At 37.6% G+C, this 14,070-nt stretch overlaps 1 protein-coding gene across 1 annotated transcript in view; it reads left to right on the top strand.

Annotated features, from left to right (window-relative positions):
- COL6A6 (collagen type VI alpha 6 chain) overlaps positions 1-14,070 on the top strand; it is a 46,787-nt gene that overhangs the window by 7,344 nt on the left and 25,373 nt on the right. Inside the window, exons 3-14 of the mRNA XM_032103808.1 lie at positions 989-1,332; positions 4,355-4,433; positions 5,018-5,163; positions 5,265-5,357; positions 6,697-6,750; positions 7,238-7,309; positions 7,787-7,813; positions 10,152-10,196; positions 10,430-10,483; positions 10,715-10,777; positions 11,917-11,982; positions 13,069-13,122. Coding sequence (XP_031959699.1) covers positions 989-1,332; positions 4,355-4,433; positions 5,018-5,163; positions 5,265-5,357; positions 6,697-6,750; positions 7,238-7,309; positions 7,787-7,813; positions 10,152-10,196; positions 10,430-10,483; positions 10,715-10,777; positions 11,917-11,982; positions 13,069-13,122 — 1,097 coding nt within the window. The remainder of the gene's footprint in view (positions 1-988; positions 1,333-4,354; positions 4,434-5,017; positions 5,164-5,264; positions 5,358-6,696; positions 6,751-7,237; positions 7,310-7,786; positions 7,814-10,151; positions 10,197-10,429; positions 10,484-10,714; positions 10,778-11,916; positions 11,983-13,068; positions 13,123-14,070) is intronic.

The raw sequence follows: 14,070 nt of genomic DNA, 5'->3' as shown, positions 1-14,070 counted from the left end.
TTTGTACCACAAGTGAAAATATTAAACCATAATGATGGTCCCTCTGAGATGAAATTATTTCTAGAAGTTTTTGACTAAAGAACTGAATACATTTATCTCTTCCGTGAGAGAAGGAAAACTCAGGAAACTTATGTGGAATAATGGGAACAAGCCCAAACTAGCAAACACAGAAAACAATCTTGTGATTGCTAAGTGTTTCAGAGTCAATGAGTGAAAAGAGAATAAAATCAGGTAGAGTGCTGTTTTACAGCTAAAATTGCACGCCTCTGACTTCCTTGCAGAGGTACAATAACGAGTAATAATGCATCTAGGATCACAGAATAAAATTCAAAGTGAGAAATGAATAATCAAGGTAGAGAAGAAACAAACATGTTTAATGAGGGCGAGATGATTGGGGAGGGAGAAGGAATTAACCACATCACACTATTTGTTATTATTACAAGGAGCGATGCAAGCACTTCCATCACTGAGGTAGCCATCACCTTACAACAGCTGTTTTTCACAATGGTTATGACATTTCATGTAGGCAGTGCTGCCTCTTTCTCATGTTTGTTTATTTGGCCTGTTGTTCTGCATTTATATGTATCACCTGGTCTTGTGACAAAGTGACAAAGTCAGTCATCAGGGTTCCCTTTGCAATTGGAATTTGTGTTGTACATTCTCAGTTGGCAGCAAAGCCTATGGAGACATTTTCAAGATTAGGCCCTTTGAGGATACTGGGCAGCTGGAGAACAGACATGTTTTGCAGTTTGGGTATGTGCAGATGTCGAGTAATTTAGTTCTTAGTATTTGCAAGTTCACATGGCCACACTGAAACCTGTGGGCTGAGGTATTTTATGTTTATGGAAAACCAAACTTACTGATTCTTACTTCTGGCTTTAAATCTACCATGTTGAATTTTGTTCCACTCCCATGATTCTGACAAAAACCAGGATCACAGAGTGTATGCTCATAGTTTCCTGTTTCCTAGATATATTTTTTTTTTCAGAATGCAACATAGATCTTTCTATAGCAATTGATACTTCAAGGCGCACGCAGCCAGTACCCACAATGCTTCTGAAACAGAGACTGCAAGCATTCCTCCCCAGACTTCTACTACAGATGAAATCACTGCCAAATACCAGCTGTAATGCTCCAGTTGACATTGGGTTCAAGTTCCAAGTATTGGCACAGAACAAACAATTAATCTTTGACTCTGGTTTTGAAGACTATAATGAAGAGATCATCCAGAAGTTCTTAGAGGCACAGACCACTGTGGACACCTACCTGAATGCAGACTTCTTGCAGGCGCTTGAGGAGAACTTCTTTAATGTGACCTCTGCTAAAGTTAAGGTAACTTAATGGTGTGATCTTGGAAAAATTAGACAGTTTGGTATTTACAGACTCTGATGCTGAGTACTCCAGGAAGACAAATAAGTAGCTCAGGAATAGATGATGCTGGTAAACAGAATCACAGAATGGTAGAGATTAGAAGGAATCCCTGGAAGTCACCTTCTTCAACCCATCTGCTCAAGGAGGGTCAACTAGAGCAGGCCATCCAGGGCCATGTCCAGATGGCTTTTGTGTACCTCCAGGAATGGAGACTCCTCAGCATCTCCAGGCAACCGGTGCCAGTGCTCAGTCACCCTTGTGTTTTCTTAAGTTTATATAGAACTTCCTGTTTTTCGTTGACCTAATATAACCTGATATATCAGTTCCAATTTTCTAGGCACTCCTGTAGTGAGGTGGTACCCAGAACACTTGGCTTAATACATGTGATGATGAGTATTCACACAGACAACCTTCTTAGATCTACCATGGAATGATTTTACTTTGGGTAGTGGAAAGTAGTTTTCTTTCAGGGACTCCTATTCCTGAAAGGAAACTGCTTTCTTATTCCTGAATCTGCATCTTAGTCCAGAATAGTGACAGCTTGAAGCAGAAGTCACAGAAAAAGGTCATCTGACAAATTTGTTTACAGAAGTTTGTTCATGTCATTAACTTGTCAAATAATTTCAAATAACAAAGCTGAGTTCTACTTACAGATAACAGATGATCAAGAAAATCTGCCTAGGTGCTGCAGTTAATTCATCCATCTTGAAGTGAGGTGAAGGAAAAAGCATAAAGCTTCATCTAATCTGTTCGGAAATGAATAGGGATTCTTTCAACCTGGGTTCAAGAAATTCAGATCTCATTGAAGTGTTTCAGAATCAGTGCCTTGACAATTTATTCTAAATGAGGCACTGACTCTGTAAAACACTGAGCAAGTCCTGTAGTAGCTGTTTGAATATTAGCGCTTACTAAGGTCTCCATGCAGGAAGACCTTCCTACTAAGGAAGGACTGGTTAGTTCTTGCAAAATACATAAGGGGTTTCCTCTTCCAAATTTATTTTCACTTTTGTAAAACACCGATTTTAATCTGACATGGAGTGAGGAAGCCATATTACAAATTCCCCTGCTTTCAGATGAAAGTTGGCATTCTATTTTTTACAGTATTTGCATAGGTATGTGTGTCTTATCAATTTAAGTTGTCATTTGGTGTATATTTAATGGAGTTTTTTTCCAAAGATTGCTTAAAATGTCTGAACAGGGAACATGACCACACAAGATTTTGCTGCTTCTGAGTCTCAGAGAAAGAATTTGTTTGACATAAAAGTAAAAGCAGTGCTTTTTCCCTCCTAATTGCCAATTCTGGAGATCAGCATCAAGCAAGGCTTCTTTCTGCTTAGGCATTATTACTATAAATAAATATGCTGCATATCTCAGCATTTTACCAGTGGATTAATATTCCTCCCTGAAACTGCTTAGGTACAAATTGAGAGTACAAGGCTTTAGAATGCACATGAAATCACAATTTAATCTTCCTAGGATCCTGAGCAATAACATGCTTATTCTGTAAAGATTATTAGTTATAAACCTCATCAGGGACCATGATTCTCTGTTGGTTGAATTTCTTCTTTTCTTTGTTATTTGTTTGCTTAGCAGCAAAAAATCTGGACCTAGTTCCAGCATTTTTAACAAAACATGACTTGGATGTGTTCCAACAAGAGCTTGATATAAACAAATGTTTTGTAAACATAATAATATATCTTTACATATATTTACATATAATGCCCAAAGTAACACCCCACATTCCCTCTTCCCCATGTGTTTAAACTGGAGATTGTAGGAAAAACAATCAAACCCAGGCCTACAGTGTTGTCTCTAACAACCTGGGATGTGTTTGCCCGTCCATGGTCCAGGTGTCCGCTGCTATCACACAGTGCTTGAACAAGTGTAGTATTTGTACCAGTGCCTCCATAGTGTATGCTTGGGAACTTACCAGTTAGGTCTAGCTTAAATTCTTGTCTCCTAGCTGCTTTAGTACAGAAGTGGGATGTTTGGTGTGGCAGTCACTTCATTTGCTTTTGTCATCTGTGGAAAAATTTACCTTAACAAAAGTAACGGAGTTTGCATTGGTAAAAGCTGTGCCTTGCATAGGGAATGTAAAATATGAAGGGTGGGAGGGAAGTAGCTCTAACTGTGCTTGTCCACTTGTTGGTCAGAGAGCTTAGGAGGATTTTAAGTCATTACCATTGGGGAAAGGACACAGTTTACCTGTGCAGCTTCTTTTTGGGCAAACGAACCCACTCTGTGAGTGGGACCTGAGAAGTCTTCTGTTGAAGAGGGAGGAGAGAAATGAGAAAAGACTGATAGGTTGAAGGGGAACGGTAAGAAGTTGTGCTTTCCTCCATCCTGGAAGAGACTTAGTTATAGTTGTTTGGCCTGAAAAGATGGAAATGTAGACAATACAAATTATTAGCATCCTGAGGTGAGTGAAACCTCATGTCTTAAGAAGGAAACACAGGGCAGAGAATGGAGCAGGGTGATGTACTGCCTGTGTGGAAAGGGCAAAAGGACGTAAATATCTGCATGGGGTGAGGATTAGACCCAGAGAGGACGCACTTCCTGGTGTTGCTCAGTTGACAGCCAACGGGAGCTGCTCTTGCAGATACGGGAAAATTTGTTCACTCTAAATTCTTCTCCACATTCACATGTATGAGAACTCTTCAGACATAAGAGAAAGTTTTTCAGTAGGTAAGTTGTAAAAGAATTTTTCTTTTACCTCACATGCTAAGAAGATGACACATACAATAGCCATTCTATGTTCAGCAAGAAAAATCCCTCAAATGGAGGTGCTATCAGGGAAGAGCAGCTTTTGTGTTTTGTTCTAGTTGTTCCTCACTACCATTTTCCAGCACACATTTCAGATCTACCACAGTGCAGTGCAATTTGACCATCTCATAGCCATTTCTCCATGTGAACTGTATTTTTTACAAAGACTGAACTTTCAGTCCCTTTGCAATTGACTTGGCATTACTCCCTTTCCTGACAGGTTCTGTTAGTATTTTCAGATGGGCTGGATGATTCACTGGAAGACCTGAAGAAAGCAGCAGACTCACTTCGCTTTAGAGGTATTATTACAGTACTACGTTGATGCTCCAGCCTCCTACTACCAAAGGCCTGATTTACAGCTCCCTCATTGCAACTTTTCCATGTAACACTGCCTCTCCATGCTCATGTGGCATTGCCCAGGAGTCCCTGGCAGAGTATTCCCTTCTCCATGTGAAGCAGTGTACATGATGATATGTCACTATTTGGCAGATGACACCAGAAACATGCCTAGGGGGCAGAGGTTCTAGTTTCTGGAGTCCAGCTCCAACAGCTGGAGCAATTCAGGACAGACCCCTTTCACTGGTGGGAACAGCACCAGAGGTTAGATACAACTCTGACTTCTCTAGGAAAAAGCAGGTTTAAGCTTGTGTTTGGGCACTGAGTAGCAGGCTGGTCTGACAGCTGGGGAGAGAAGTCAGTTGGAAAATTACTGGTCTGGATTTTTCTCTTACACATTTTTCTCAAGAGATTGCTTTCTTTTAACATACTGTGTTGAAGTCACGAAATGTAAGTCCTTTAGGGAATTGCTGTTATTCAAGTTTATATTGTTAGTTAATAGTATGTTTCAGGTATTCACTAATTTAAATCTGTGCTTATGTCGAAGGTCTTGATGCACTTCTATTAGTTGGCCTGGACAATACACAGAACTTGACTGAATTTTGGGAAATAGAGTTTGGCAGAGGGTTTGGATACAACGAACCTCTGAGTGTTGGGTTTGCAGATATTGCAAACATCTTGCAGAGAAACCTTGTAAGTCCTTCTGTGATATTAAAAAAAGGGGGGGGGGGGAGGAATCAGTCTTTGTTTTATTATTAATATATGTAAACAAAATGTTTCTTGTAATTTTTCAGGATACTGTTGCAGAAAGAAAATGCTGTAAGGTTATTTGTAAGTGTCTTGGAGAAAATGGTGATCATGGTGTCCGGGGAAGTCCTGGAAGGAAGGTAGGAGGTCTAAGATAGACATTACATAAGAATTGCTTCATTTTTCAAAGTGTTTCTGTTTTTTGTAGTATTTCAGAGCATGCATGCATGTCTCCATAACATTTAATGTTAGGACAGATAAAGGAGTAACATGAAATGGGAACCTTTCTCTGCTGCATGCTTCTATGCGAAAGTATTTTTGTAATGAAAATTATTTGTGCATATAAAAATCATTAAGCACTCCTCTGCACGAATTCATCAGAAAATGAGGGGGATTAATAAAATTAAGTGTAACTAATCAAGAGGCTTATTATCTATTGGGAACGAGTGACTTCCAAATGACAAGCTGAGAGTAGAAAATAATCCTTTTTCACTAGGTATGTGCCTTATCCTTTTGTGACTGGTTATTCCAAATATCTTTTTCTGTAAGTCTGTTTTCATCCAAAAGGATTGCTTCTTTTAAGATTTTAAATTGTTTAAGTATTTTTGAATATTACAGATATCACTTCTTCTACAGCATGCTAGTAGAATTCCTTATTAAGGTTTTTAATATGTGTAATCTCTATTTGACTGCTATTCATTCCATTCTTTCTACTTATTTCAGGAGCATGTGAGGTAAATGATATCTGTAGTTCTCACTCTTCAGTTATGTGGTTGCAGTTAAATGAAGTTTTGGTTATCTCTCAACAAAAGTATAGTTTTCTAATACTTCTTCATAAACCAATTTACCAATTTCTTCCATTACTCTTGTTGATTTTCTTACACCTTTCTGTTTAACTAAAAGGCTAGATTAAGGTGCTTAGACAGTGTTCAGAATGTAGACATAGTTGTTTTGCAACTAGAAATTCCCTTTGTTCCAGTTTCTCTCTGCTCAAGTTTTTGCCCTAAAGGTATGATATTTGCATGACTTCCAACACAAAGTTATAATGTTCCTATGTGTTTGCAAAGCATTGCAATAACTTTGTCCTAACAAGTTTCCAACTCCTTATATTTTTCATTTCACCTTAGAATTTCATTACTGTGTAATGCTTCCTTTTCCAAATCACTACAAAGATGTTTAATTTGACCAAGTATCCCAATGAGCTTTGTTAAGCTATCAGAGAGTTTCCTGAAATAAAAACCTGACATTTTATATTAAACACTGTTGTTTCCTTGGGTTTGGGGTTTTTTTCACAGCCGTGTCAAATACATAGGACTGTACAGAGTGTCTGTGTAAATGCAGGGAGCCTGCCCTCCTTGACATAACCACATCTAATATTCAGGGAATGTTTCTATCTCTAAGTGCAGAATAATCTGATAGAGATGAACCCAGTGTGTTTGGAGAACAGTGTTACTTATCTTTTAAATTTTCGTTTTTCAGGGAAGTACAGGTTATAGAGGATCTCCTGGCCATCCTGGTGAGGAAGGTGGGATTGTAAGTAAACATTTATCTTCCTTCTATGATGATGTTAGTTGGTGCCTGAACCTGTCTACGCTTATTCACTGAGTACCCATCAATGTTAACCCAAAATGTGTTAAAGGAGCAGGTAAATACACAGATCTGTTTCTCTGTGACTCTGCACCTCACCACACATAGTTACTCACTTAAAAAAACAACTCACCAAATGTGGGCCAGTTATTCAGTTAAAAAAACTAACCCACCTTCAAGTACAGACATTTTAGCTGGAGATTGGTAATGCAGTATAAACATGGCATGATAGTGAGAGTGAAGAACCAGGTGCAACTCAAATTAGTAACTGATGTTCTCTTATGGCCTATATGAAAATTTCCATGCGACTTGTATTTGTGTCCTTAGTGCACTGAATGGTGATATAGGTCTGTCTTTCTTTAGTCTTATGTGATGAATTAACCAGTAATTATCATTGTATGGATGACATTGAACATTTTCTTTTGTTTCTTAGGGGGAGAGAGGCCCAGCTGGTTTCAGTGGGACTCAAGGAGACAGGGGATGTCCAGGTGTCAGGGGCCGTAAGGCAAGTATTTAACTTTGAAACATTTCCTGATGTTGTTTCCCACAAACCTGTTTTTCTGTGCTGGGAACAAATCCCTGTGCTGTCTTCCTGAAGCATGGATGGACAGCAAGGTCCAGCTGTAAGAGTGGCAGACTTTGTTTGCTGTCTCATTTTGAAAGGTATTTTGTGTAACCCAGGCGTGGTTGAGTGGTTCAGGATTTTGCTGACTAAGCAACTTGATGGTGATTTTTCACCACCAGCTCCCAGCTGGCCTTAGTTAAAGCTATAAAGCTTTATGGAATGGGAATGAAAATGAAGCCTGTACTGTCTTCCCAGAGGAAAGGAGTAAATCCTATATGTGGCAGTAGAGGGTTTTACAGCAGGGACTACCAATATGGAGCCCAGCATACCTCTGCACATCAAGCTATTTTGCCCTGCTTCTCAAGCTCAATAAAAATACTTTTACCAAGTTTCATCTGTATTTATTTTCAATTCCAGGGGGCAAGAGGCTATAGAGGAAGTCAGGTATGTGTTTTTGTGTGTGATCAATTTTCTTTGGGAGCAATGTTCTGCTTCCTTTTAAGTCCATGTTACTCTGTAAAAGGAAATTATCAACAAAGAAGGAAAATAGTGTAAAAATTTCACAGCACTTAATATACTTTTGCTATGGTTCTGTAAGAATGGATTTAAGATTCCTATCACATTAATCAAAATCAGCATTCATAATTGTATTTTTATATGACTGCAGTCATAATTGATTTAGTCTAACTGATGGGAAAAAGATTTATTTACTGACTAGTTTGATAATCTGTTAAGGTGGTAATTCTGGTCAGCTGAATTTCATTCTAATTGTTGAGGAAGAGGAGCAGAGGGAAAAAAAGGTTGTGAATAATATTTATTGGGGATCAGACAGCATTTTCACTAGATCATTACTGACATATTTTCAATATCCAAACTTCTCTTCAAACTGTTTTTCATCTCATCTGCTAATATTGCAAGTCTGCTTGTTTAACCTTTCAAACATACCTGTTCATCAAGGAGATATGGTCACCAACTCGTTAATAAAATGTGAAGCCTGGAAGACAATGATCTATAACAGTAATCCTTTCCAAGCTACAGTGATTAAAATGAAATTAACATGTATTGAATGCTTTGATACAAAACCACTTCTGAAAAAGACTTGTGAGCCTCCAACACTCAGAAGATGTTTGCCTCCATAACTGAGCAGCTGCGAGAAAGTTCAGAGAGTGTTTCTGAAACCTCAGCTCTATTTAAAGTACTGCTCTGTACTAACTTTTTAATCTTCTCATGTATTTCTCTTTCCTTTTCAATTTTCTCCTGTGTTCTCTGAAGTAATTTGCCCTCCTTCAAATATCCAAAACATCTGATTATAGAAGAGGGAGACTACTTGCTGATGATTTCGATCTGTCGAAGTTAAAAAGTGCAGTAGGAGATACCAGGCACACAAACCATACTGAAATCCAGTGAATATGTGAATATCTTCATTGTTGTGTCATTATTTCCACAAACTTTATTTTAGCTAAAAGTGTGAAACTTTCAACACACAAAAAAAGTGATTCAATTGTGCTAACTCAGGAAGGCTGAGGCAGTTTATTGAAGTTATTGAAGTCTGCAAGGCATTTTACTATAGCTATTTGGAGAAAAGGCAATACTGAATATTTAATGGTATGAAGTTTGGCTCAGGTTTTCTGAGGTAGGAAATGACTGATGGAAAAAATAACACTTCAATAAAAGTCATGATTACTTAGTGTTCAAAATTTTTCTGGAATGCTTATTCAAGAAATTCTTGTTTGTGATGTATTAATCTTATCGAAGTGTACAGCCAGCTGTTTTTTCTTGTAGTAGATATAGAACTGTTTTAAATGAAAGAAGTTCTTCCTCAGGAATTTTAGCTTGGTAGTTTTGCAAAGTCAATTTACAATCAAAACCTACAAAGCAATTGTATCTGTTGCCTCTATCAGAGTGAGACTCCTGATGGTTTTAACTTGTTCTTGTGCCACTTACAGTATTTATTGAATATTATTTCAGCTTTCTGACTAGTTGTCTCTGCTAAGTTAATTTCTTACTACAAATCAAAACACCACAGTTAATTCCTTCATTTCTGTCCTAAAAAAGAAAAATGGAAGAAATTTCAAAATATCCTTTAAAAATTGAATGTGTTATTTGGCTGGGTCTGAAACATTGAGGAGCATACATAAATGAAATAAAATTCTCACAGTTATAACTTTATTTAGATGCCTCACACAAGCTAACACTGCAAACTCCTTAAATATTTATTAATTTTATTATAATTTTTTAATCATGGTTATTCTTCCTGGTTTTTCAATCCACTGTTCATGTTATAAAACTATGCAAAGAAGAAAAAAAGCACAAAACAAACACATATAATGGTTCAAATCAGCATTACAAGGTTATCAGCATGATAGATCAAATACTAGTAGTTATATTTTGGAATATATTTGGATTTTGAAGGTGCTGCAGTTGGGAAAAGATCTGAAAGCTAAAAGAAGGAAAAGCAGAATTTAAATCTATATAAATAGATTCTATACAATAGATTTCTATATAGAAATCTATAATTTAGATTTCTATTTAGGTTTCTCTTTTTATTTCTAATTTAGGTTTCTCTTATTAAGGGTCCTTAACCATTAGTTGTTTTATACATTCTTAATTCATTAAAATATGAATTATTAATTCAAATTTATAGTTATTATTCTTAATTATTCTTGCTAACTGTTAAAGACCACAGATCTTCAAGTTTCCAAATGCAGGGTGAGCACTTCTTTCCTCAAAGAGACAAGTGGACTAATGCTAACTGTTTTTTTTTTTTTTCTTATTACTACAGGGTGAACATGGTGAGAGTGGATTTGATGGCACTGAAGGAGAGCAGGTAATCATTAGTTTAAATGTGCAGTGCTATTAAAGACACCAACCTCAGGGTTCAAAGGTACAGATTTTGTGCCTTGAATGGGTTTTAATTCTGAACAGAAATTCTGTTGTTGGGTGTTTAGAATTCCATATCTGATTGAAGCGGGATTCTGCCAGACAAAACTTGAGAACCCGATTTAGCAGAAAGAACAACCATTAATTTTTTTCTTCTTTCTTTCCTCTTTCTGAGTCTAGGGAGAACATGGATTTCCTGGACCTTCTGGAGACAAAGGCAGCAGAGGAAAATGGGTGAAGTACCGTTTACAGTAATGCTTACATTTTATCGAAACATCTTTCCAAAGTGTAATGCTGTCTGTAAAGCCTGTGAGTTGTTTTTAATAGCTGCCTGTTCTCTAATAAGCTGTCACTCCTGCTCTAAATCAGTATAGCTCCACTGACTTCAACAGATCTGGCCCTCCACCGCCACAGATACTATTTATACTTGTACCTGAATTGTTTGTGCTCTTTTTATGAATTTAGGGCATAAAAGGCCCCAGAGGAGAACCAGGTGAACGAGGAGAATCTGGTCTAAGAGGAGATCATGTAAGTGCATTCCTTTATTTTTGTTATATTTCACTGATTTGCACCTCGATTTTGGGATGGAGATGTCTGAAATGTGATTTGAAGAGTTTTTCACAGTCCTAGACAATGCAGTACTCTGCAAGGAGAATGGTGTATTCTAGGAGTTCTGAACTTTTTTAGATGTAGGTGGACTGATATGTTTTGATATGTTGCTTGGAAGGAGGTTTTTAAGCCTCAGGTCCCACGCTTGTTTCATGAATTTTTGGTTGGTTGGTTTGTTTGTTTGTTTTTACGAGAGGCAACATAACTCCTTCTGAGGCTATTTATCATCGAATCATAGAATGGTTTGGGCTGAAAGGGACCTTAAAGATCATCTAGTTCCACACCCCTGCCATGGGCAGGGACACCTCACACTAGACTAGATTATCTGGTGAAAAGACCAGGTGGACTAGGTCAGTCTTCCCTGTTGGTTCCCACCCTGCAGAGGAATTTTAGATCACTTGAAAACCCTGTGCACTGACTCTTGGTTAGCAATTTATAATGATGCAAAGGCAAGTTACTTCTTCATGTTCACATTTTTTCCTTGCATGCTCAAGAGACCTATATAAATGCACTCCCTGAGGACTAAAATTCCAGTGCAGACAGCACACTTCTTGTGTCACAACTTTGTCTTTTCACATACATTTCAAAGACTTTGTTCCAAACAATCATACACTGTGCTAACTCCTGTCTTTAATGCTTATATTGAAATGTTCAGGTGTCATGGTAATTTGCCTCTTTGAGAGATAGAATTTCACCTGATCTAGTATTAAGTGGCTAAATGGAACTCCATTCTAGTGTAACCCCCCATCTGAAATTCATGAGTTATTATCTTAACTCTATTAACTATATTGAATCAACCAGAACAGTTTCACATTTTCAGTTTAATTTGTTGCCCATCAGTAATTTTGCTTTTAATCTCTGAGGAAAAGAACTTTGTGGACTTTGCAGAACTTCCTATATAGTGTTCTTACAAGCAGCTTCATTTAAAATAGCCTTTTTAGTTCTTGCTGTCTGCAATTACAAATCTAATTAATTCTATTTCTGTATCCTGCCTCTGTAGTCAAAGTAATAAAGGTGTGGTAACTGAAAATGCTGAGGTTTCCGTTGATCTTTTTCAGGGAGATCCTGGAGCTAACAATAATGTTACTGGTCCAAAGGGTGAAAAGGGAAACCTGGCACCACAGGTAAGCATGTTGTTCTATTTTGTGGGGAGAGGATTTGCATAATTGCTAATTTCTATTGGCTGTCCAGTGACCCAGGAGGTTTTTGTTTGTTTGCATTTTGCCTTTAGTGTTTGTCTGCAACACAGAAAGCCTCAGGAACTGCTTGATACAGTAAAAAAAGAAAAAAAAATTAAAAATGTTTACAAAGACTATGGAAATATTCTCATAATGTAGAGCTAAGGGAAAATATGAATTTCGTATAAATATATTATTCTACCACAAATTTACATCAGTAACCTGAGAGGCTTCAAGATATGGGTTGTAAGGATACTGTTGAGAATCATGCTGGGAAAAATGCACAGGGTACTAACAGGCTGTACTCATTTTGTTACAGAACTGCTATTGCCTCAGGGTGGTGGGTAAACTTCATTTTGATCTGTAAATAGAGTATAAGAGCTGGGATATGTCCTTTTATAGTCACGTTTGAGTTTTTAGCAGGTGTTTGAGCAAAACTGCAAGAAAAGAAGCATAAGAGAAAAGTGCAGCTTGCGTTGCCATTACACTTTGTTTGGAAAGAATAAGAAAAGCTGATAAGTAGTTGGACAGTAGTACATGAATGGTGGTGAATGAGAACTTAAGTGGGTGGCAAACATGTGAGAAAAATCCCCTATTTTTGAAGTCTGATTCTCTCTGAAAAAGTAGGGTTGTACGCACACATGTATGTCTATCTAGAGTGTGCTGAAAGCAGTAGAAAAACTCTGAGGGTTACTTTTTGGAGAGTAATTGGGTTTTGATGACTCTTTGGAAGCAAATCTCATCTTATGTAGTCCAGCTGAAAGGCTGAAGTCAACAAAAATGATTTCAAGGAAGCCTTGACTTAATATTGGCTGTTAGTAATTGGAAATCCAAAGCAGACATGATCTGTGTGGTTTATAATTTTTGAATGGAAATGATTTGCAGAAAGCAAGAATCAGCATTAGTATGACACAACTGATTGCAATGAAAATACTTAGAAGAAGAAACAAAGAAGGAATGTATAAAGAAGAATGTGTATGTACAAGAAAAAGGAAAGTGTTTAAAGAGCTTGGTAATTACTTTGTTTTGCAGGGAGACCCAGGCCCACATGGAGTCCAAGGAGAGCAGGGTGATGCTGGCCTAGATGTAAGAATAGTAATCAATATGGGGTGAAAATAACTGATAAAAGATACAGTGGGGTTCCCACTGTAAAACCCATTTTTGTCTTCTTCCTGTTATCCCACCCTTCAAACTCCTGCAAGGAGAGGGAACAAAAATCCTCATAAGTTTTCATAGTGAAACATATTTGGCTTCAAGTTTAGTAGCTTATATATATTGCAATGTGTTTTCTTCTCTTTAAAATCAGGAATTTGCATTCCTGTTAATTTCAGGTCTGATTCGTATGAAGTCACAAGACTTAAACTCCATTTCTTTTTCAGTGAACCTTAATTGCTTCATGATTCCACCCTAGATAAATATATCTCTTCTTTCTGCCCATGACTACAAGTTTTCTGTGTCTGTTCAAGCATACAGATAAGCTCACTGGCAGCTGAGCTGCTCATTTTTAGTTCACTGGAGACTAGAAATTGTGAAGGCCCCTCTTCTAGGCTGTCAGAACGGTTGCCTAATGCCAAAGTCTGGCATGATCACTCCTCAGTCAAGCTGCAAAAACATCCTAAAGGCCTGCGGTGATGTGAGGTTTAGCAGTAGCATTCACTAGAGCTGCTGAGCAGTGTGCAGCAGGAAGTGGTGCAAACCTCTGGTCTCACAGGGAGAGAAGAGGGCTTTTGTTCTCTTCTTACAGAAAAAAAGCCAAAGGGCAGCTGACTAGGAAGATGTTTTCCAGAATTTTGTTGAAATGTCTTCCCTCTGCACTCATTAAGGATCTAAAATCTTTTTGCATTTTGGAAAGACTTACTCGTGTAAGATTTTCTGTCCCAAATCCACCCTTTTCTCATTTTTTTACCTTAAATCTTTCTGTGAAAATAATCTCTTCTTTCTTTAAGCTGTATTTGATTTTATTGTATATATAATGTGTTTTATGATAAACAGCTGTTTTACATATTGCTCAGTATTCTGGATGTAATCTCTCAT

This window comes from Corvus moneduloides, chromosome 1 (assembly GCF_009650955.1).
Source record: "Corvus moneduloides isolate bCorMon1 chromosome 1, bCorMon1.pri, whole genome shotgun sequence".
In the NCBI taxonomy this organism is placed as follows: Eukaryota; Metazoa; Chordata; class Aves; order Passeriformes; family Corvidae; genus Corvus; species Corvus moneduloides.
The sequence above is the reverse complement of the archived record's forward strand: the minus strand, read 5'-3'. Positions and strand labels throughout refer to the sequence as shown.